The sequence below is a fragment of the Phalacrocorax carbo genome, chromosome 5, assembly GCF_963921805.1.
Source record: "Phalacrocorax carbo chromosome 5, bPhaCar2.1, whole genome shotgun sequence".
Classification (NCBI taxonomy): Eukaryota; Metazoa; Chordata; class Aves; order Suliformes; family Phalacrocoracidae; genus Phalacrocorax; species Phalacrocorax carbo.
Genome location: NC_087517.1, coordinates 70,728,820 through 70,752,620, shown reverse-complemented (window position 1 = coordinate 70,752,620; position 23,801 = coordinate 70,728,820). Strand labels below are relative to the sequence as shown.

The window sequence follows — 23,801 nt, the reverse complement described above, 5'->3', positions numbered from 1 at the left end:
GGAAAAAGTGATACTGGATGATGTGTCACTGGAGTCTTATGAGTGTGCTGCTCAGTCCCAGTTCATGCTTCCTGTCACTTCTATTTAGAGGCACAGCAAAAGCTGGAGCTCTGAGGATCAGCAAATTACTGATTAGAAGTAGCAGAGAGGACTGAAAAGTGGAGGGAGCAGGGCTACAGCTCAAAAACAAGACTCTGATTGTAGATACTCACACAATTGGCCTTCCACATCAGGTGACAGTGAAGGGACAACAGGAAGAAAGTAAATGGCAACACAGAGGCACAGAAAAATGGGAACCTCGTTCTCAGAAACAGATAGTCAGGCCTCCCTGACCTCTGATACCTCATGAGGCCTGGGGTTTTTCCCCTCCCTGCTGCTAAGTTTGCAGGGCAATTTCCTTATTTCAATAGCCCGAAGGGAACTAAGTCACTCAAAAACAGGAAGATGACAAACTAAAGCAAAAACACAACAGCAACACCAGACATCAGGGAGAAGGGACCCTGCCCTTGTCACCACTCCACAGCACAAGCAGAAGCAAAGACGCTGCCAGATCAGGTTTTACACCCTCGAGCAAACTTCTGCTAGTTGGTGTTGCGGGGTTTTATGCCCTTTGAAGGAGGTGTGATGACCAGGATAGGTTAGCAACATGAGAAACAACATTGATCCCAATATAAATCTGTATATAAAATAGATTAAAATATAGGTCCTTCCCAGTTCCTGCTACAGACACCATGCACACAAAACGAGTGTGTTCTTACCAAAATGTTCTATTATTTTGCCAAATCCGACACACTTTTCCCCCAATAATTTCTTCTGAACAAGAATTTTCCAGGCGGATTGGTGGGTAGTTTTGCTCCTGCTGGCTAAAAGCAAGTGCCTCTGCAGCTGTGAGCTCTCCTTTTTCACACCAGACCAATCTCTACTTGGTTAAACATGGACTGGGGAACATGCGCTTATTAAATCATAGAATCACAGAATTATTTAGATCGGAAAAGACCTTTAAATGAGGCAGCTCAGAGTGTGCTGGTAGACAGCATGACAGAGAACAGACTTCTCTCTAGAAATTATACAGCTCTATCAATGCTGCTCAACATCAGACCCGGAGATTTCCTTCCCCCCAGGAACAGCAGCAGTTGTTCCAAGGCTCTCCAATGAGCCTAATGGACATTGCTGAAGCAGCTGTTAATTTGTGACTCTTCCCCTCCATCATTCTGGAGAAGAACTGCAGAAATCTAGGTTTCTCCCAACGAGCAAGCGAGGTTTCAAAAGCTGAAGGAAGTTGACAGTATTAGCTTGGGAGGAAAGAGGAGATTCCCAGTCTGCTCCAGTAGCCTGCCAGCCTTCAAAAGTGTGGCGGTCTCCCATTACACATTTATTCCTGATAGAAGTTTGAAGGCCAAAATGTTGTTGCTCAACCTATTGTTCTAAAAACACTTAAGCTTGTTCTTTAAAACTAAAATACAAAAGTAAGCACTTTCCTTTGGTGTATTTACAGAGTTAAAAATCCTGAGCCACATTTTGATCTTCCTTATGTTTCCCCACAACCATATTAATTTAATAGGATTTGTGACTGAAGACTTGATTTCATTCCCTACTCTCTACCCTGTGCCTTGTTTCCCCAGAACTTATTCATCAAATGGATGAGCTGAACGATGAGTTGCTAAAGAAGATCACAAACAACAGAATTCAGCCTCCCCACAGGAATATCAAAGTGGAAAAGACTCAGCAAGTTTCTGTGCCCCTCACCTTCGATTCCACTACTGAAGAAGTCAAAGCTTGGCTGGAGGCAATACCATTCAGCAAAGAGTAAGATCTGCTTTACTACCATATGAAATGCTGGCCCTCCATTTAAAAAGTAGTGGGGGAGGCAGCTTGCCAATACTTCAACTGCATTACAAGTCACTTGTATTTACTTACGGAGCCTGTGTTGCAAATTAGATGTCAATCACATGGAAGTCGAGCTATGTAACCAGTTCATTCAGAGCCCAAGCTTACTCCCTTTCTTTCTTATATACTATCAAACAAACCCGGTCTTTCAGTGCAGCGAAAGACCTAATGAGTAGCTGCAATTAAAGGAATGGTCTTGCTTATTCATGCAGCTAAACGCTGCGCAACATCCTACCGCTGGTGTTTGTCTGGCCCCAATTAGCCGGTTCAGAGTGCTGAACTTAGAGAAAAGTAACTAATTAACTAACTCGCCACGGCCTGAAATGCAAATTCCAGGTGACAGCCTGTCTCTGGAATAGCTGTCCTGAGGTATCTCTGGGGAAGAGCCAGAGCCTCAGCTGGGGCTAGCAAATCTTCCCAGCCACCAGGGAAGAGCCAAAAAGCTGCACGTGGTCAAGGGTTACGAGTTACAACTCACACTCCGCGCAGCGAGCGAAAAGGAGCTCCAGGATTGCTCCCCAAACGCGAGGCAAGTGGAGCGAAATCGCTGCAGTACCCGTGGGGCTGGGCACACAGCGGATGCCAGGGTGACGCTGGCTTCACCTGCTCCTCACAACCTGCCATCGTGCTGGCCTAGAGCCTGGGTAACCCGACAGCTGCCACCTTGGCACAGCCCCAGGGCCTTGCAGGTGCTACGGTGCTGGTGCACATCAGCTGCTCCTAGCCCTTTTATCTCTGACTCCTCACCTTTGGCAAGAGGCCACGCGTAGCACAATTAGCATCTCCTCACTTTGTGTCTTCCCAGGACAGTGGAACACCTTGGCATCCTTACTGGAGCTCAGCTCTTCTCCCTCAACAGAGAGGAGCTGAAGAAAGTGTGTGGTGATGAGGGAAGCAGAGTATACAGTAAAATCACAGTGGAGAAAAATCGACTGGAGGTGAGTAGCTTTCTGGACAACTCCTACCTGAATGGGTGCCTGTACCAGCAGTGTCAGATTTCTTAAACAGACATTTTAAGAAACACAATTTAAAAAAAAAAACAAAAAACACCAAACCACAAAACAAAACCACACAACCAAAAAACCACACCACCTAGAAATACTGAGAAGTCTTTTAAGCAAAAAGGCCTCAGATCTGTAAGGCAGATCACCCTGTCTCCCCTAACAATCTGCCTTCTCATTGGTGTCACTCATCCCTTTGAAACTAGCTCTACTCTTACAGTATTAGTTAAATATTATCATTTAACTACAGCTTGAAGTTAAAATTCAAACTTCTGTTTTGTTTCCATTCTAGAAAAGCAGAGGGGAGTCAGAGCTCGAAGGAATCATGAAGCGTCGCCAGGAAAGGATTGATTCTGCTAATTAAAAATCTATCTGCTTTATTTCAGCTATTAGTCATAGTAGTGCAGGAAAAGGGAATGAAAGCAGTGATCCCCAGTCCAGACGAGAGACAGCAGTGCTCCACTTAGCGGTGTAATTGCCATCAAAGTGACAATTTCTTGAACACTGTTGATAAGGGTAGACGATAAGACCATGTCCCATTGGGAAAGGTGTTTTAACATTGCATGAAGTATTTTTTTTTTTTATAACTATATATTTTATACTGAAATTTTATGTGCATGTGATCAGAGCAGATCAGAACTCACGCGTGTCTGAACGTACAATGGCTGAATTCAAGCAAAAAAGACCCCACAAAACTTTTCTCAGAGGGCTGTACCTGCCCCTAAGCCCCTCGCCAGCATGGCTCGGGAGGAGAGGGCATGGCACACAGCGCAGAACAAAACAGCCTGAATGTTGATAGAGTCTGGACCACAGAAATAAGTCTTTCCCCCCACTTTTCATTTCCTCCTCTGTGGCAGATATCCCCTGCAGCCCACTAGCAAATGCCCTGTGCAGTTCACTGTCCTTTTTCTGTCCCCCCCATGCCCCCTCATTGGACCAGGCTAGAATTGCCACACACGTTACCAAACACTGGCTGTTCCTTAAATACACCTACCACTTACTGATGTCTTTGAACAGTGGAAACGGGCTTTCATTGTGTGAGGATGGAGCAGGACCCGAGTGACAACTGAAGTGATTTGAATCTGCAAATAGGTGAGCTCAGCCTGATCATCCCTGCTTATGCAGAGGCTGAGGCTCAGGGCAGCTGTGCAGCCCTTCACCTTGGCACTGATCCGGCATCGGGGAGTTGCAGTATTGCCAAAGCCAGGCCTCAAACACGGCAAAGATAAGCCCCATTTGCTCCCAACCTAATCACACCCAAAGCCCTTCCCAGGGTGTTCACCACTCGTCTCCACCTTCACATTCTCCTTGCAAAGAGTAATCTGAAATGCTTCCTAAATATCCAAGAAATAAAAGCACACTTGGAAAGGCTGTTTTATTACAAAATAAATGGCCACAAGAAAAAAGAATCTAATTTAGCAGAGGCTGTTGTTCTTCACTTCCTGTTTTTTCTTAATAACGTTATGTGCATATGAATATATCTATCTAGTGAAATACCCCCTCACTCTTACAATCTATAAATAGGGATGAGGAAGAAACCCCTTTCCCTAGAGCCATAATTAAGTGATTAAGCATCAATAATTTACTCAAAGTTTTAAAAGCTCAGGCAAGCATATAGTAGATTTCCTGTCCACAGCAAGTTTGGCACACGCTGTATTTATATTTTGCTTACAGCCCAACTTGATGGGAATGCAGTAGAACAAACGCATCTACAGGAACTGCTCACAGACTGGGAAGAGTTTGCCTTTCTCATTCACATGCCTTAGCTTTGGCCGAATGGGAATTCAGGCCCAGGCTCCACAAAGACTTAAACGTGTGCTGTCCTTAACCTGCTATGAATGATCCCACCTCCTTTAAAGGTTAAGCACGTGCCTAAGCCTTTGCAGAGTTTGGGCCTGTCCTTGCACATTTAATGGAAAAAGCCGTACAGCTGTAAGGCGGTGGCTGGGGAACACGTGTCTAAATCTGAGACTACTGAAGCACCTCTCAATTTTGGCTTTGTTCTTCCAAAAATGTTTCCAATCAATGATATATTTTCTTAATCTTCAAATAGGACATTGTTAGCACCAGCAGAATTAGGGTGCAGGCAGGGAACTTAACAGAGGAAGATCATGCTTCTGGTCACAACCCTGCTGGCTTGCCACAGCAGCTGGAATTTGCAAAGGGCACTCACCTTGTCAGGGAGGGAGGACGAGGACAATCCTCCTGAGAAGCCCTGTCTCTGGATTAGCGTGGAGATAGGAAGCAGGTGTGAAGGCTGGCAAACCATTGGTGTTTCAAGCACAGGAGGCTAAATAATTTCTAAAATGAAAATAAAAACATAATGGTGAGCGAGGAAATACGACATCATTCTTGCCTTTGGGTATAAAGGAAAATAAATCACACAGAATTACAGTTACTTGGGATTACAACAAGCGTACGCGACAGTTCTGTAACGCCAGGAGCCACGGGAGCATTTTGTAAAATAAACGTATCAGTAGACCTTATTGCAGAAGTCACTTTTAAAAACTTCCATATGACTGAGCTGTGCATCTGTTATATTTTTACTGCCTGCAGATAATGCTATAATGTACTGTACATTCATGTAATTGAACGAAGGATAAAATGATATAACCATGCACTATATAAGATTTATTAAAATAGTTAAGTTATACTTATAAGTCCATCTCTGTCTCTTTCACTTGGATATAAATTAAAGCAACAGGACACAAAAACAGTTGTTAAGGGCTGGCTTTTCATAACGACTTGTCACTGTGCATTTAAGACACACAGCAGAGTATCCGAAACCAAGTTTCCTTTCGTTCCTGGGGGGCTGCCATTGAAAACGAAGGATATCATCCTTCAATATATGACTATCACGGAAGGCCTTGATAATTGTTCACGTCTGAAAACAAGGGTACGTGAAAATCCCACATATGATAGCAATCAAATGCCGGGAAAGCTACCAGCTGAATCCAAAACATCCCACCTCGTTGTCTTGAAGAACAAATTTCTCTTACCTCTGGTATGTGCAACTGAGGCAACACACCAGTATTTACACACATAGATACTGTCCAGGACAACGTTCTGTATTGGCAAGCTAAAACCACCCAACCCTGGTCAATGCCAGCTAATGCAGGGCTGAGAACAAAGAGAGGGGAAGCGATATACAAGGAAGGTTCTCTTATTCCTTGGCAAAAGACTCTGGAGACAATGAGAACACGTTTCCTCCAGAGTCACAGAATTCAAACAGGACTTCAACCTAATGCCTCTTTCCATGATCTTCTTTTTGGCCTGGACAAAGCATGAGGTCGTACAAAAGCATATTCTTGTACATCAGGATGGGAAATTATTGTTGAACCTTCCACAACTGGAACAATAAAAGACAAAACGAGGGGAACTACATGATCTGAAGAGCCAAGCAGCAGATTCTGCAACATTTCCAGCCAAGCCCCATTCCCTATTTCAGAAACACAACCATGTTAACAGGATCACCTTCTCTAGAGCTTAAATCTCTCTAATCTCTCCGGAGCTGATCTTTTCTCTCTGGTGACCAAGGCCAGGGCCCGAGGGAATGGCAGGGAGATGTGCCAGGGGAGGGTTAGGCTGGGCATTAGGAGAAGGTCCTTCCCCCCGAGGGTGGTGGAGCCCTGGCACAGGCTCCCCAGGGAGGCATCACGGCACCAGCCTGGCGATGTTCCAGAAGCCCTTGGACAAGGCCCTCGGAGCCAGGGTGTGAATTTGGGGTGTCCTGTGTGGGGACAGGAGCTGGGCTCGATGGTCCCTGCGGGTCCCTCCCAGCTCAGGGCATTCTGCAGTTCTATGAAATGAAGTTTAGCGGAATGAACAGCCATCAGCGCACAAGACCGCGTGCCTTGCTGGGTTAGAGGGCTCTCTGGCGGGGCAGGCTGTAGCCCCGGCTGACAAGCTATGTTGGGCCTTGCCACAAGAGCAAAGGAGGAAACGCACCGCTCGGTTCCTGCCACGGGTTAACGCAGAGCGCGGCACGGCTGCGGGTCTTTCCTCAAGGCTGCAAAACGAGGCGAACGCTTCACCCTCACCGACCCTCCCGCCGCCATTTTATGTCACCGGCGGAGCCCGGTCCCATGTGAGGCCGCGCGGGCCCGAGAGGAACGGGAGACTGAGGGGCGGCTCAGGAGCCATGCCGAGCTATAAGAAGGCCCCAGGGGAGCTCCGGAGGACAGGAGGGCCCCCAGCCCGCCCTGACAGCAGCTCCCCTCAGCACCGCGCCGCCCTCTCCCCGCTCGGGGCAATGGCGGGCAGCGCCCGCCGCATCCCCCGTCGCCAAGGTGACCGTCCCGCCCCTCCCCGGTCGCCAAATTACCCAATCAGAAACTTTCTTCCGTCCCCTCTCCTTGCCCCGGCTCCTCCCGGCCGCGTCCGTCTTACCCCGCGCTCTCCTGATTGGCTCGCCGCCTCCCTCCGGGGATGGGATTGGCGGCGAGAGGCGGGTGCCGGGAGCTAGCGGCGGGTGCGCGCGCGCACAGGCAGGTTCCCCTCCGGGCACGCAGGGTTCCTTATAGGTGGCGCGAGCCCCCCCTCAGCCCTACGGATTATGTCGGTGTCTCCCGTGAAGCGGCAGAAGATGGAGTCGGTGCTGGACCAGCTCAAGCACCACACCACCGTGGTGGCCGACACCGGGGACTTCAACGGTAAGAGGCGCTGCGTGGCGGGCACACGCACCCTGTCACCGCCCTCCATCCCCCCCCTCCGCGGAGAGTGGGCGCGCCCGGCCCGAGGGGCGAGCGTGCGGGGGGGCCCGAACCCCCCTGGCGGTGCGGGGGTGGGGGGGGGCCGCTCGGTGGCGGGGCGTCGCGCAAGGCCGGCGTTGGGGAAGGCCCCGTTACCTAACGTGGGCGGCGGGGGGTGTCTCTGGCCCGGGGTCTGGAAGGCAGCCGGTGCTTTAACGGCGCTCCTCCTGCGGCCCCGGCGGCTGCCGCCCCCCACCCCGGGTCCCGAGCGGGGCCGTGCCCGCCGGGCTTCCCTTCAGCCGCGGCCTCGGGTCACGCAGCCCCCTCAGAGCCGCCGGTGGTGCCTTTTCCCGGTCTGACCCCGGCGCTGAGCTCCACGTGCCGTCGCTAATAAGCGCCAGGCTCGACAGGACCGGCTCTGCGAGGCTGACGGAGCTGGTTTCCCCACTCACCACCGTACGTTTGGTTTTTAGCTTTGTTGTTGCTTTTTTTTTTTTCAAATGGTGGAAGCAAAGCAAATAATGGGAGGGGGCTCTTGTTTTCCTCATCGCCCGAGTGTGAGCGAGTGCCCTCCGTTCGGAGGAGGGGAGCTGGCGTTCGGGTGTAAGGCCGCTTGCTCTGAAGCCGCGGCTGCCCGAGCGCCTGCACAGGCAGCTGCTGTGCATCAGAACTGAAACAAGCCCTCCCCGAACATCGCTGGGTCATGTAGAGCAACGCTTCTTGAATCCTGTTCTGCATCACCGAGGCCTGCGGTAATTCGCCTGCTGCTTACCTAACCCCATAGGTGACAAGTAAACGATCCTAAATGGCAACCATCAAAAGTCTTCTACTGTTAAATTTAGGATTAAGAGCGCACGGGGGTAGCAGCAGCTCAGATGCGTGCCTTGCGATGCTGTCCGCCCGCATTTACATACTTGCGCTGGCTCCAGGAGACGCAGACCCGTTGACCGCTCCGGGTTGCCTGACTCCAAGTACCAGGCTGCATGAAACGTTAGGGAGGAGCTGTCGCTTGCCTTCCAGAGTCTGTCTGACATGACAGACAACCGCCATACCGTGAGAGCTATGGAGCATCAACGCAGCTCTATCAAACGTTGCACGGAGAGGGTTGGAAACACTGAGCGACAAGGTAACTTCAGCCTTGTCAGATTTGTTATCTTCAAATGGCAACCAACCTGCTAAAGCCCAGTGCGTGCTGGAATTGCATGAATTTAAAACATCGAGTTGTCTATCCTCGTTTAAAAAAAAAAAAGTGTAATTGGGAAAAACAAACCTGTGTGAGGGGTGTTTGCGTAGGGGTGGCAGTAAGGAGGCCGAGTGCTACCTGCTGGAAAGGTTTAACAAGCTCCTTGAAAGTTTTGCGGTTGATCTCTGGCCGCCTGTTGTCACCTGTAGCCTTGTTGGGACGGTAAGAAGGACCCGCAGATGACATCTGACTCCCTCCCTGTTCACCTTAAACGCTGGCGCTGGTTAAGGCGCAGTTGTTGCTAACGCCAATTCCTGCTTTTTGTTCATGGATAAACGTGTCGGTAGGGTGCTGCGTAGGAAAGGGTGCTGGTTTGAATGGCTCTTGAAGCAAACACCTGCAGTGAGCGGCGGTGCCTTTGTAAGTTTTGCTTTTTCGCTAAGCCGGGCCGGTGTGTACATACTCTTTTGCCTGGCTTGCTCTGTGCTCACAGTGAGGAAAGGTGGCACGACGGTCGCAGCCCCCCCGGCTGAAAGCTTGTGTTGCACAGCTAAAGCGCAGCCTGCCAACTGCTTCTGACAGGCTGAAAGGAAGGCTGGGTGGGGAAAACTGGGTGACAGACTTCATGAGATTAATTGGCGTGTGTTGCCAGAGACCTGTAAGAGTCCTCAAATGCTGCAAGGCTCTGTAATCGGCTCTGTCAAAACAGAGTTCTCCAAAATTGCGTGTATGCTTCAGAACTGAGTTTCATTGGTGCTCTGCTTTTACTTCAAGCAGTAACTATGTGAAATGTGTTTTGAAGGACGTGTTTGCATGGAGCGGGCTTGCTCCAGGATCACGATTGTTGCCTAGGAGGGAGCTATGGAAATAAAATACTCGTTTTCCTCTATGACTGAAAAAATAAATTTGCATTCTCTAACTCAGGTTTTCATTCCTGTGGAAAAACGCTGAGGAGAATGAGCTGGTAATACATATTTTTATTTTTGCCGTTTAGCGGTGTTAACAAGGGAGCTTGTAAGCAGAAGTTGCTGAAGGGCCTGCAGAGGCTCTCCCTGACGTGCTGAGTCAGGCTCTGCATGCCAGGCAGCTCAGCTGTGATTAGGGCCAGATATCGATGGTCGCAGCCTACTCTGGTAAACAACTGGTATCACCTGAAATAGGTGTAGCCCAGGGCTGAAGGTAAGCCAAAGGCTCAAGTACCTCTCTGAGGAAGGAAGCCTGGTAGTACAAGGGAATTGTAAGAACAAATACTAAGAAATGGTCTGCAGCTGCTTGAAAAAGTTTTAAAATGCAGTAAGACTCAGCAACTTTTCCAACAGATGAGTTTTTTTCCTGGTCTGGTTGTAGACAAACAAAAACCCAAAAGTCTAACTGCTAGAGGGGAAGAAAGATCCCCTGGCCTCTACTTTCCCCCCGTGGGTCCTGGAGCTCAGCTCTGCTGGTGAACAGGATATGGACAGATGTGAAAAGTTGAAAATTAGGATGACTTCTCTTCATCTGTCACTTCTACAAGTGAACTCTGCTGTACCTTATGCCTGTAGTTCCGTTAGCCTTGTTCTGGCTCCTGGCACAAGCCACCTTTCAGGCAGCGCTTTTGAATCATCTGTGTGTACTAGGCTGCTCTGCCACAAACGCTGCTGTCCTGCAGCTGTAAGTGTTTACCTTCTCACTATTTGAGCAAAATCCTTTTAACTGCTCAGGCCTGCTGACTGTTTTAAACAGGCTGTTTTTATTTCCCCAGCAATTGATGAGTACAAGCCCCTAGATGCCACCACAAACCCATCTCTGATCCTAGCTGCGGCTCAGATGCCGGCTTATCAGGAACTTGTGGATGACGCTGTTGCCTATGGGAAGAAACTTGGTGGGTAAGTAAAGAGGCTTTTTTTTAAATCTCAGTAGATCTATATTTAAGATGCCTTATTTATACAGTGTTTAGTACTACTAGCAATGTACTGGGGTTTCCCCCTCGTGTACTCGGAGGTGTATTTCCTGCCCCTGAAAGCCTCAAATCTTAAATAAGAATTTCTTACGCTCTTTTCGGATGGGCTTTGAAAAAGCACATCTCCATTTACCAGTTTCCATATGGCCTTCTAGGACTCCTCAGGAAACACTCTTGAGTTGCCAGCATTATAGGGAATAGTACCCAAAGGCTAATACTGCTGGTGGAACATACACATGGAGCAGAGCAGCAGTGGCTATTTGAACTCTGGAATTTGATGTGAAATGGGCTGTGAAATTTGATGTTCAAATCTATGGCAAGGTGTGAATGTGCTCTCCCCCAAAATGATTTTGCTCTTTGTGGTTTTCAGGTCGGAAGAGGAACAGATCAAAAATGCTTGTGACAAACTTTTTGTATTATTTGGAGCTGAAATATTGAAGAGGATACCTGGCCGTGTGTCCACAGAAGTAGATGCAAGGTTGGCTCTTTTTCCTCTGGCTTATCCTGGATATTTGTGCATACAAAAAGAGACACGATGTGAGTTGGAGAAAGATGTTCTTGACTAGGCAGCTCACTGTTACAAGGCTAGCAAGAGTTTATATTTATTTGTTTAATTAGAGAATGGATTTTACTTAGTTTGCTTGATTATAACTTGGTGACAGAACTTTATGAAAACAAGCAATACTGAGCTTGGATTTTTGTGATTGTCTTGGTGTTCCTTAAGCAAGGGAAACCTCACGCTTCCCGTATACCTAGTTTTGCTCATCCTCTTCCATGCGATAATGTCTTATCAATTTCCCAAGAGATCTGTTTTAACAGTTTACTTCAAGACTTGCACAGGATTTGTCTGTAACCTGCTCATTGCCAATTCACTTCTAACACTCAGCTCCCGCATTCATTATGACAAAGCTAAGGAAAACTTTGGTCTATAGCTTTCTCAGGGGAAGCTATCTTGACTCTGGATCCTCTGAATTGGAGAGTAGTGGTGCTGTCGCACACTTACTTGATGGGCTCACAATCCAGGAAATATCTCTAAGAAAAAACTGCTATTGGCATATAAATGCTGATAAAACGGACAGTGTTTTCAATTGGCTTTGGGTGGGAGAGGGTTTTAAAGAAGTCAGTTTTAAGCAGTCCTGCTCTTGTTTCAAAGGTTGTCCTTTGATAAGGACGGAATGATTCAAAGGGCCAGGCGCCTCATTGACCTTTATAAGGAAGCAGGAATTGGTAAAGATCGTATTCTCATAAAGCTCTCTTCAACGTGGGAAGGAATCCAGGCTGGCAAGTAAGTATTTCTGTACCTGGTAAGCTGATTCATGGCATGCTTCTGCCTGTTCACAGGCACCTGACAAATGCACTCTGCACCTGAAAGAAAGAATTGTTTTGAAAGCACTGCACCAGGAAGTCTGTTACTAGGGCTACAGCGAGCAGGGACAGTGCTCTGCTACAGCTTTCTGTTGAAATAGGAAAAGTTTGTTCATACGAGGGCCAGGCCACAAACAGAGCTTCCTGAAACGTGCTAAGTTGTCTGCCTTTGGCTCAAGGATCAGCATTAAAGAAAGCAGAGTCTGGCAGAGCAACACATCTGCTGTTAGTTTAAAACTTTAAAGCTTATAAACTGTACCACATTCCTCATATAACTCAAGGAATTTAGTAGTTTTAACTTACTAGCGTGTTATTAGAATGTAAATTCAGCAGGTGAGCAAACTGTTGTTTTAATCCAGCCTCTGTCTGCAGGGTCCTGGAAGCAGAGCACGGGATTCACTGCAACATGACCTTGCTGTTCTCCTTCGCTCAGGCAGTTGCCTGTGCTGAAGCTGGAGTTACTCTGATTTCCCCATTCGTAGGACGTATCCTGGACTGGTACGTTGCAAATGGAGATAAGAAAACCTATGAGCCTTCAGAGGATCCAGGTAAGCTTTCCTTTTAACATACTGTTAAAAATTACAATAGCTACTCGTTCAAACTGCAGTTTACTTGTATAAATCCTCTTAATGAAAAAAATGTTGGTTTTGAGCACGTTCTAAATAGTCACTTGTACTTCACATGAATTGTTCTGAAAGTTGCTGTTTGTTTTTTTTTTTAAGGAGTGAAGAGTGTCACTAAGATCTATAACTACTACAAAAAGTTTGGCTACAAAACTATCGTGATGGGTGCTTCATTTCGAAATACAGGAGAAATAAAAGCTCTTACAGGCTGTGACTATCTCACTATTTCACCCAAGCTTTTAGCAGAGCTCAGCAAAGAGTATGTCAAGCTAACTCCCACGCTCAGTGTAAAAGAGGGTAAGTCCTTGCTCAGCCTCCCTTCTTGAATGTTTAAGAGTATGTGGTTCCACTCAGCTCTGTGGTGCTTGCTTCCATTCTGCTTCAAGGATAAATATTGACCCCTCCCTAATGGAAATACTGTAGTCTCATTATAACATACTGCTACTGACACACAGTTGCTGCTTTAGGGTCTCTGGTCCCACTGGGTACGCTAACTGGAGTTATGGTGGGGTTTGCGTGTGCTTAAATACCGTGTACCCTCTCCTGAGAGGACAGGGAGAGCAGAAGGAACTTTATACTTCATCTGCTTGAGATAAAATATTACTGAATATTGGCAAAGATGCCAAACCTGGTTTAATGTTATGTTAATAGTACATCAGTGATGCAGTTAACTCTAGACATGCCAAAAAGTATGTGTGTTTCCCTCCAGAAACTCTGGAAATCATCTGCAAAACAGGGATCCAGTGATACCGCAGCACGATGGTTTTCCCTGTATGCTCCTGTTGCACTACTCCTGCTTTTCTGTAGCCTGATTAAAACGCTACTTTACAACTCAGGGAAGATCAGATTTGTGCACAGCTGCAGTCATGGGTTGCTGCTTGCAGGGTGCTAGCTGCCTTGTAGGCACGCTATCAATTGAGCTGTTGTTAGGGACTTGCCAAATAATCAAAGACCTAATTGTTCAGCATATTTGCTTAGAATGTCTCGCAGTGGTCTGTTGCATCATTCCTGATAACCGTACCATTCAGAAGCAGATACAAGATAATGGCATACATGTAAACACTGTATTTTAAGAGAAACTGGTTATCTAAATGACTTTCCCCTTCCCAAAACCAGATCAGGAGCATTTTCACTCTTGCAGCCCAAGTGTCCTCATGTAGCAAGTGATGTTGAAAGTGGTGTTGGAAATTTTTCAACAGCTGGAGAAGGTCAGGATCTTGAGACTGTTCTAGGAAGCCTGTAGTATTTGGTAATAATCTGGTAATATGGTTTGTTTCCCTCTGAATTCCCCTTGCACAGCTCAAGCATGTGAGCTTGAGAAGATCCACCTGGACGAGAAGGCATTCCGCTGGCACCACAACGAAGACCAGATGGCTGTGGAGAAGTTATCCGAGGGGATCAGAAAATTTGCTGCAGACGCAATTAAACTGGAGAGGATGTTAAAGGTAGATGTTATCTCATGCTGTGTTCCTCCCAGGTACTGCAGCTAACCCGCGGTTCCTTGTGGTACGGCTAGGGCTTAGGAACCTGGAAGCAAGTCCAATCAGGTTTTTATACAGGCAGTACACACTATGCCTGTATAGCAGGAGAGGCAATGAGCAAACTGGCCACCTAAATTAAGTGATTTTGGTAAACTTCACTGCATCTCAGGAACGAATTCATGCCAGATGTATACAGCCACACCCGCTGTTTGAGGCCCAAGGCCGTGTTTAGCTCGTTAGCTGTCAGCAGTGGTACAAGACCCAAATAATCTTCAGATAGTGAGCTGGAGATGAATCATGTTTGTACATGGCAGTAGGAGGCACCAAGAATAGATATGCTGAGTACAGCCAAGCCATGTGGAAGTTTTCTGTCAGTTTATGGAGTCTTTCAAATGGGATTAATTGAACCATGTGTTTTCCCAGGGAGGATACACACCCCCAGTATACCCAGTCTAGGCGTTTGTTCTTGTTGACTGACAACTACTTAGTAGTGAGTTAAGCCTGCATTGCTAAAGCCCAGTCCAGTTCCCAAACTCTTATTCAGCTGCTGTATGTTTACTTCTCCTTTTCTAGGAGCGAATGTTCAGTGCTGAAAATGGAAAGTAGAAGAATCAGAATGCTCCTGAGTGGATCACCTGAGGTTAAACAGATGTACAAATGTCTTACCTGTAAAAGTCTTATGCTATGTATGGATAGACTCCTGTATCATGCTTTTTTTTATCAATTTGCAAAGGGACAAATAGAGTTTCAATTTTCTGTGGCACTTTTGTCAATACATGCAAATTAACACAGACTTCCTTTGTAATGTGTTAATTTCACTGCTGCAGGGGACAGCTGATGTAGTATTTTATTTTTTTTAAAGTTTTTATATTAAATTCCTACTTAAGTCTACATTCCTAACCCATTAAGAAAGCAATTTTGTCTTTCATGCTGTCTTACTGTGACTAAAGAAAAGACACAGGTGTCAAAAGCCCTCCTTGGTCCAAACCCACAAGTATTCTTATGGGACATAAGAATACTTATGTATATAAGTACTTTATGTAAATAAGACTTTATGCAGCCTCAGGGGCAGCAGTAGTCACTGGGTGGCAAAGCTGGTGAATGCCACCATAATTAATATTTCAAGGCTTTTTAAAAGGGGGGGAAAAGCTGCGTCATACGCAATTTTTAGGAGTTTTGTCAAATACCGTTGTGTTTTTACCACTTGCCAAAGAGCCCAAAGCAAGGTAACAGCATGAACAGGGCCCTGACTGAAGCTTAAACTGCCACTGCAGTAGCATAAGCTACACCTACCCCCAAGGTGGTTGGTGACCACGCTTTCAAAATGAAGTAACTAAGTCTCTTAAGCAGTTGATAAATAACTTGTCAGCTCAGATTAACCAACAGCCATCAAACATGTGGATACAGCTCAAGATGTCTTTAGAGGAGCTACTGCTTTTCTTTATGCAGTAATCATAGATTGCTGCCAAACCTACCCCACAACTGAGCAGGTTTGGTGTTTGATTTTTATTTTTTTTTCCCTTCTATCGCCCTCCCCTTTCCCCATTGTTCTTAAGCTGCTGTTTTTGCAGAAGAACAACAGCTGTGTGGCAGCCTTCCTCGTGAAGGACCTAATTCTCATGCAGCACTTGCCCATTACAGGTCTTTCCATTAAGTTGGGAAGTGACTACATTTTGTGCTGTATTTCATTAAGACTAATTAAATATATCTTAGTTTATATAGGTCCAGTTCCATTAACAATAGACAAGAACAAGCGCTAGGACAAGAAGAAATGGCTTCAAGTTGCACCAGGGGTGGTTTAGAGTGGATAGTAGGAAAAATTTATTCACTGAAAGGGTCATCAAGCACTGGAACAGGCTGCTCAGGGCAGTGGTGGAGTTGCCATCCCTGGAGGGATTTAAAAGACATGTGGATGTGGTGCTTGGAGACATGGTTTAGTGGTGGACTTGGCAGTGCTGGGTTAACAGTTGCACTCAATCTTAAAGGTCCTTTCCAACAAAAATTATTCTATGAGGTTCCTGTTTACATGTAGACACCATTTATCAGGAAATGGTTAAGTTGCCTGAACTTAATCTCTTGGAAAAAAAAAAAAAGGAAAAAGCAGCAGAGAGGCTACACTACTTACACACACACACGCTCTGTTCAGCTTGAATAACAACAGAAAAACAAGCCAAGGGAAGAACTGATCACTAGCATCAGCGTGACACAGCAGCTCTGTGTCAGGACATTGCCGTAACAACCCGAGAACCGTTGTTTCAGCCACAGCCAGCGGATGCAGGTCTGATAACAGAACCGTATCAGACGTGTCTATGCAGTGCTGCACCCCCAGCCTTGCCCTGAAGCCGCCCCACGTGGGGTTGGAATAGCACCAGTCTCCCAGAGGGAGATGCAGCCACCTCAGGGGAGCGAGATAGACCCCTCTGCTCTATAGGTGTAGGTAACAGAAGGAGGCCACAGCAGAAAACAGGCGGTCTGGAGGGAAGTGACCTTTTTGCCTTCCTTTGAAAGGTCAAGCCAGCATTAAAAAGAAAAAGCTTTTCCCTGCCCCCGCCTCCATACAGTGTCCCACACAGCCACCCGACCTACCACTGCAAATCACATTGCACTGTGATTTGGATCGCTACAGTCATTAAAAACTTAACAGAGTATTTGTATCCTGTTGCAAAGGGAACAGAACTTCAAGTAGAGCAGAGGCAGCAAGTACAAGTCTGTAGGCTCACTGCTTTGGATCTAGCTTTCTGCTCCAGAATATGAGATGAGATCTAGCTTCTTAGCAGACCACAATTTCCAGAGCAGGCAAGTTTGACTCCAACTGTTAACAGTTACAGAAGTATGAAGTGATGACTTCCTCTGGCAAGAGGATGAGGCTTCCAGCCAGTCCAGAATTGCACGTCCCTGGGGTAGCCTGAACAAAGCTGCACAGCACCACTGTGAGACTGACAGCTGCAGAGATGACAGACAGTGAGATTCATGGCAAGCCAGAGCAATCAGAGGTGACTTCTGAAAGGTGACACAACTCACAAGCAGGCACTACAACGTGTTTTCTAAAAACTATTACAATGATCAGGGCAGATGACAGGGTAGGAGGGGGATCCTCAGCCAGATGAAACTATTTCCCCACAGCAACAAGCCTACTTAATCCAGCAAACTGTGAACATTAAACAATGTCGCTGATAAAAAGCGCAAGTATTTCCCGTATTCTGAAACAGAAGATCTGGGCCTGTAGAAGTGGCAAATACAAAACTGCTGTGCAGTTGTTGCTGGTCTCCCTGAAAAAAACGAGCTTTCTTCCTCACCTTCACTGAGAGGTGACAAGCCCCACTACGGGCTATCCCTCCACCTCGACAGCTGGATGAGTCTCAGCCTGCCACAGCTTGTCTTACACCAAGGCAGGCACGTCCTAATGCCTGACTTCTTAGCAAAGGAATTAGAAGGTATTTTAGGTACTACTGCATTCTTACACGTGGAAGGGTTCAGGTATGATTATACCGCAGAGAAGCTGCATGAATCCAAGCTACCCGAGTCAGCACTGACCTGGGCTGGTCAGTCTTCATGCCAGCTTCATTCCAGATGCAATGCAGAAGGACCATCTGTCTGAACTTTGCATTTACCAGCCCACTGGTATCAACAGGGATCTTGCTGTTGATTCCTTTAGCTGAGTCATTCTGCTGAGATTTGTACCTATTTGGCGTTAAAAAAAAAACAAAAACTGCAAGGCAATGTAGTGCTGTCCGGTAGCTCTGGGGCACCAACACTTCTATTCTGCAGAAGAACATGGAGAGAGCTACATGCCAGCTGCTTGAAACAGCTGAGCTGTGCATCAGCATCTGATGCACAATCACATCCCTGCATCTGTCCTAGGCTTTAGCTACTACTAATAAAGGGTCAAATCCAGAAGTAGCTGATGCAACAGTAGTTCTTTGCCATAGAATCTTCGTCTCTCACAGCCAAGACCAACTCATTTCATCTGGACCAAGACTGGCTCCTAAAAACCCTATCGGTGACAGGGATGAACTGTCACGGGATGAGAATGCAGGAAGGCCTCAGAAGAGGGTACCCACCTCCTTGTCACACTGGTAACTGGCAGCTCAAAGTAACAAGTGTGCTGGACTGGTCTTTTCTAGGCAAGGTCTGTCTGACAAATTGCTGCCCATTCATTTTCCCCAAAGCCTCTTTGTTCTGGAGCTTTCTCAATCAGAAAGAAATCAACAATTTTTCTAAAAATATCTCCCAGTCACCTTTAAAACACTGACAGATCAAAGCTGGTCACCTGGGGAATGAGGAGCCCAGTAAAAGCTTTCTGCTCTGGAATTCTGTGTCCCAAGCCCTGCTGAGCTGACAACACCACTGATCTCTGAGCAACCAGCGTTGTGCCACGGCAGGGTGGGAACTGAGGCACACAGAACCTGGGGCCTTGCTTCTGTGAAGCTGGGCAGTCAGAGGCTTTGAGCCTCTGCAAGAAATACCCTTCATCCTCCCGGATGAGGCAAGTGCCCTGCACCCTCACACCACCAGCAGAGCCACAGGATCTGTCACCTTACGTAGCCGGGATGCAGCTGGCCAGGGTCAGTAACACTGTGGGGTTCAAACGTAACTCTGAAGCACTCCAAAGGTGGCTCAAAAGGCAATAAAATGCTTCAGTGAAAGGGGAAGAGGAGGCAGGAAAAGGTGTCTCAGTAACAGTCAAACCTTACCTTGCTTACCTATAGGCACATGGTCCTCTCAAGAGCTGAGGGGGCAGGAAATGAACAAGTTATGCTTAAAATGTTCTCTGTAGGATCCCTTACCTGCTCTGGGAGCAGCTGCTCTTTCCCATTTCAGCACTGGGGCTTCCCTTCAGCACAAGCTGGATGTTTTGAGGTGACTGATGTACGTGGCTAAGTCACAAAGTCCACGCCATTCTGAAATGGAGCAGAAATCCAACAACTGCATAAACCTCCAGCCTATACGCCTGTTTAGTCACACAGAACACCTCTACCCCTTTGGCAGCTTCATCGCTACTCAGGAGATGAAAAGATCTCTCCCAGAATCCTGTCTGAGCCCAACTAACAAACTCCTCCTCGTGGCTTCCCAGGTCTCCGTAACTCCTCAGATTAAGAAGCTGGCAGCAGATGTCTGTTGTCTCCCGGAAAGGTTTTTGGCGAACACAGTCAGAACGACAAGCTTGGACTCAGCAAGCAGGGGCAAATAAAATGTGTGTGTGCATGAATTACAAAGAACTAATACATACACTTTAAAATTTGATTTAAAAATGCCCTTGCGCTTCATTAAACACACTTAGAGCAAGCAATGCTTCCCAGCCACAAAGGCTAAGCCTTCCCAACCCCCTGGGCCAGAAGGTCTCCCTTTACCACCTGCTCTACACCTGAGCCCAAACACCAGGCCCTCCGCACAAGACAGGGTGCACCTGGGCTGCCCCAGCCCCGTGCCAGGAGAAAAGCCAGCACAGAGGGCTGCCATCAGCCCCCTTCCTCACGGACAACCTCCTGCACTGTGCTTCCTCCAGGCGCTAGTAGGCTAAGCACGAGAGCCTAGGTTAAGGCCGCAGAGCGCTATGAACTGCATGTACACGTAAGGTTGCAGTTTGCCCTCTGAGGCGGTGAGGGAGAGAGGCCCCACGCCTCAAACAAAGCCGGAATTTCTCTGGGTTGGGCTGAGCAGGGCCAGGCCTGACCTGAGCAGGGGACTGGCTGAGCAACCACGCCGATAACGCACGGGTGAGCAGCAGTGGGAAGGCCACCCTTGGGCAAGCCCACGTCTGAGTTTGTGGACACTCCTGCAACTGCAGGGAGAGTGCAGATACACCCCACGAGCCTGCTGGCATACCAGGCTGGAAAAGGATGTTCTTTCTATCCTCCTTTCCCAGAGTCCAAGAGGAAGCAGTGCTGTGTCTCCCTGTACACGGGGGTCTTGCCTCCGCAGCAGGATCCCATCTGTTTCCGTGCAAGTAGTGCCTGCCATCAGAGACCTTGGCACATATCAGAGTCCCAGAGTATTCCTGCAAGAGAAAAATATTATTTAATTTTATATATTATTCCATGCATATGTACACGTGTGTATGTGCACTATACACATAAATTATTTGATAATACATTAATATTAAAATATTAGAGCCTCCAACAACAGCAGACTATTCAAAGCTCAGCAAGTGATGTAAACTGATCAAGTTGCATCAGGGGATGCTTAGGTGGGATATCAGCAAACATTTCTTTACTAGAAGAGTGGTCAGGCCCTGGCACAGGCTGCCCAGAGAGGTGGGGGAGTCACCGTCCCTGGGGGGGTTCCAAAAACACTTAGATGCAGCACTTGGGGACATGGTTTAGGAGGCCTGGGGGTGTTGGGCTGGCAGCTGGACTTGATGATCCATGAGGTCTTTTCCAACCCGAATGATCATGTGATTCTACGATAAATGGACATTTTGAATTCTTATTTTCACTGTAATTCTCAGGGAGGGAAATAAGTGGCAGAAATATTAAGGAAACAAATGCCAGGAGAAAGTGAACTTTGTTTTCCAGACTCTGCAGACAGTTCAGCTTGGGAGCACAGAATAGAGCTGGCAGGTAAATGATTCCTGGTTTGCTCACAGAACTGAAAAAAAACCAAACACGAAACATGCAAATCATGAAACATAAATTTGGGACTTACAAGCAGCAAGATCAATGGAAGTAAAAAGCTGAAATACCTTTTGTTTGGGGTCAAATGCAACATTTTGCCTCCTGGCTTTTTCCACAGCCTTTAAAAAAATATATATTAGATTTATTTCAAAGAGAAAATGTGAAATAACCGATTTCAGTGATTCTGCTTCTTCTTGGCTAAAAAATGTTTGTTATATTCAGTGCAAAGCTGTGGAAATCATGCTTTAACACAAAAGTGCAACTTTGGCAAATTCATTTTAAAAAAATAAAATAGAAGATGGATAATCCCAAGCTCAGCCCTGGTCTCCCCACGGCACATTTTATACAGTCCCTGCACTGAAGAGACGCCCAACTGCAGGCACCCAACGCTTCAGCGGTACGTTAGGGCCGTCCCTCGCCAGGAGCTGGCCAGGCTCGGGGTCTCCTGCTCTCATCCTGACGCCGAACGGGACTCTGCAGCGAGGCTGAGCCCCACCAACCACTGCACAAGCCCACGGCATGGCTTGAGGCATTGGGGATTAAAATCAAAGCTCACAGTTTCAGCTCTATCATGCAGCCTGAACAGACCTATAAATAATATTTAGTATGAGATAATATAGGAAATAGTGTATGATAACTGTTAGAATAGGATTAGGTACGATTAGTAGTTTAAGTCTATACAAGTAACTATTAATTCACTGGCAGCTCAGCTCAACTTAGCTTTACTGTCGTTTATGTGGAAGTAAAAGGATCAGGAAGTTTTGGAGGATCAAGCCAGGTAAAGCAGCCAGTCCAAGGGCAAAAGGTGTGAAGAACCTGCTGAGCTCTCAGGAGCCATGGAATATAATTATTACCTTATGATATGGTTCTGCCCAATTATTTCATATGGATTTAATTACTTTTATATTGGAAAATAACAGAACAGAGGTTTGGCAGCACAACCATTCCTTTCTCTCAACGTACATGTAGAGGCTTTCCCTGAGGATACCCAAACCCATCTTGAAACTGAGGCATACTGGACAGGTTTTGTCCTCCCAGGTAATCTCTTACTTTTGTTTCTCTTCTCATTCTCTGTTTGCACGTTTTGCGTAAATTTAATTTCACATAGCTCACGATATTGCTGTATCTGTACTGCCTTGTTTGTTTTCCGTATTGCATACCTTCATTGGCAAGTAAAATCCTTTTCACCTGTTATCATAAAAGCTAACCCTCTCTGAGGCAGGGTGCTCACTCTCACCGTTTCCCAGCTGACATCTAGGGGCCAAGCCTGTGCTCTGACGTAGGATGGGGTGGGCTTGGAAGGGACATATCCCATGGAACTAACTGCTGAGGCTTTCCCAAGGCAACCAGTGACCCTGACAGCCGAGCCTTGGATGCAGGAGCTCCTTCCATGCAATGCTTTAGGAGCAAAATGGAGCAAGGCTCTGAGCCCTGTTCCTCTGCAGTTCACTTCAGCAGGTAAATGTATCCCCAAGGGCATTCCGTTGTTATGTCACACAATTTGCGTAGCAGCAAAAAAAAGTCACAAAAGTCTGCTTTCATATAAGAAAATAGTGCCATGGCTTGTGGGGAAAAAAAAATCAGCCTCTGCTTGGTCAACTACCGGATCCCAGAAGAGTTAGTTATTAAAATACCTGAAATAGAAATCATTTGTTATTATCATTAATACCTGTGAACAACAGGTCAGGCTTTACCATAGCCTAAGCAATATGCATCTCTCTTGCTCCTTAAGAACAGCCAAACCAGTCAGACCGTAGATCTGTTTAGCACAGCATCCTGCCTCCAACCACAGCCATCAGCTGTTGAGGAAGATCTCCACAGAGTAAAGGATGCTCGCCAAAGAAAACACCCTTTGTGCTTTGCTTTCCAGTGGAAAAGCCAGCGCAGGAGTGCTTTTTTGTACTCAGAAGACCTGCATTCCTCAGCCCAGCCCCAGACAACGGGGAAAGGATCAGCCTCCTGGCATATGAAGTTTTCCTTCATAGTGGTATCTGCCAACGTAAGAGGGGCAAGCGAACCGCTCCAGCAGCACGCTTGGACTAAGCCTGGGAAGGGAGTAACCACGCACCGCTCACCACCTGCACAGCGTCAGGCCCTAAGCTGCAAGAATGCCACAGAACAGCTATCACAAAATGCAGGATCAGCACCAAACGCCTTCAAAAGGCAACGGGAGCCTCCCCAAATATCCGTGGGCCTAACAGCCCGTCACTGCTATCATACGTGCATTAGCCATGCTGTGAACCCTCCATCCGACTGGCAACTTTTGCTCTTGCCAACACATCATCAGTAATGATGATCACGTTTAAGTGTGACGGTGTTTCCCACCCTGGGGCCTTAACGGCTCCCGCAGGCAGGGCTGAGGTGACAGCAGCCGTGGCTGCTGCCTGGAAAGGAGGCACGGGCAGGATCCATCTTTTCCAGCTGCTCTCCGCAGGGCTGCTGGGCTTCGTGGCTTTAGCCTGGAAGCCTTGGAAACTTTATGCAGAAATTGTATGATCCAGCATTTGTATTTGAAGAGAAAATTTGTCTTCTGCTGGGAAAATAAGTAAAACCCCTCCACCACCCAGAAAACAAAGAAAAAGCCAGCAAGTCATGACTCTAACCCAATGGCAGCGCTGGTTGCTTTTGTGGTCCACACAGGAGTCCAGCTCTGACATGAGCACACCACGACCCTCAGCACCCACCACTCTTTTCTTATCGTTCTGCAGGATCAGGGCCTTGCAGGTCCCAAGTCCCTCGGGGGTGCCCACATGGGGCCTCACAGGGGATATCTGCACAGCATTTGTGACCGTCTCCTGGGAAAACAGCAACCACAGGAGGCCCAGTTGGCTCCCGTGTGTTCAACAGCCACTGCACTGTGACAGTAACGATTGTTAGAGGCCGCTGTGGGCTCTGCTGCTCAGTTTTGATTGCAGTATAACTGAAGGAAGCTTACAATCTGACCTTTGGTTTTGCTTTACCACTAGGATCTAGGTTACAGTCTGAGCTCTGATGTACCTGGATCACGCAGAGTGAGT

At 47.1% G+C, this 23,801-nt stretch overlaps 3 protein-coding genes across 7 annotated transcripts in view; 2 read left to right on the top strand and 1 right to left on the bottom strand.

The window, feature by feature from the left end:
* EPS8L2 (EPS8 signaling adaptor L2) overlaps window positions 1-5,548 on the top strand; it is a 68,194-nt gene extending 62,646 nt beyond the window's left edge. The window contains exons 19-21 of the mRNA XM_064453088.1: window positions 1,623-1,806; window positions 2,693-2,825; window positions 3,181-5,548. Coding sequence (XP_064309158.1) covers window positions 1,623-1,806; window positions 2,693-2,825; window positions 3,181-3,252 — 389 coding nt within the window. The 3' untranslated portion in view covers window positions 3,253-5,548. The remainder of the gene's footprint in view (window positions 1-1,622; window positions 1,807-2,692; window positions 2,826-3,180) is intronic.
* A 1,788-nt stretch (window positions 5,549-7,336) lies between these two features.
* TALDO1 (transaldolase 1) lies at window positions 7,337-14,963 on the top strand. The gene is made up of 8 exons (XM_064453080.1): window positions 7,337-7,540; window positions 10,504-10,627; window positions 11,072-11,179; window positions 11,855-11,986; window positions 12,439-12,614; window positions 12,789-12,986; window positions 13,989-14,134; window positions 14,744-14,963. The coding sequence occupies exons 1-8, from the start codon at window positions 7,444-7,446 to the stop codon at window positions 14,774-14,776; spliced, it is 1,014 nt and encodes a 337-aa protein (XP_064309150.1). The 5' UTR covers window positions 7,337-7,443; the 3' UTR covers window positions 14,777-14,963.
* The window catches only part of GATD1 (glutamine amidotransferase class 1 domain containing 1), a 26,654-nt gene continuing 13,980 nt past the window's right edge, over window positions 11,128-23,801 (bottom strand). The window contains exons 8-12 of one of the 5 annotated variants that reach the window (XR_010373177.1): window positions 20,853-20,903; window positions 19,997-20,168; window positions 18,958-19,071; window positions 12,003-12,066; window positions 11,128-11,205 (exon numbers count right to left, since the gene is read on the bottom strand). Coding sequence is in view for 2 of the 5 variants with exons in the window: in XM_064453082.1 (XP_064309152.1) it covers window positions 20,464-20,758; window positions 20,853-20,903 (346 nt within the window). In the remaining 3 variants the exon portion in view is untranslated. Of the gene's footprint in view, window positions 11,206-11,980; window positions 12,067-18,957; window positions 19,072-19,996; window positions 20,169-20,193; window positions 20,759-20,852; window positions 20,904-23,801 lie in introns of those variants that run through there. The other 4 variants (XR_010373176.1, XR_010373178.1, XM_064453082.1 and 1 more) reach the window with 4 other exon arrangements.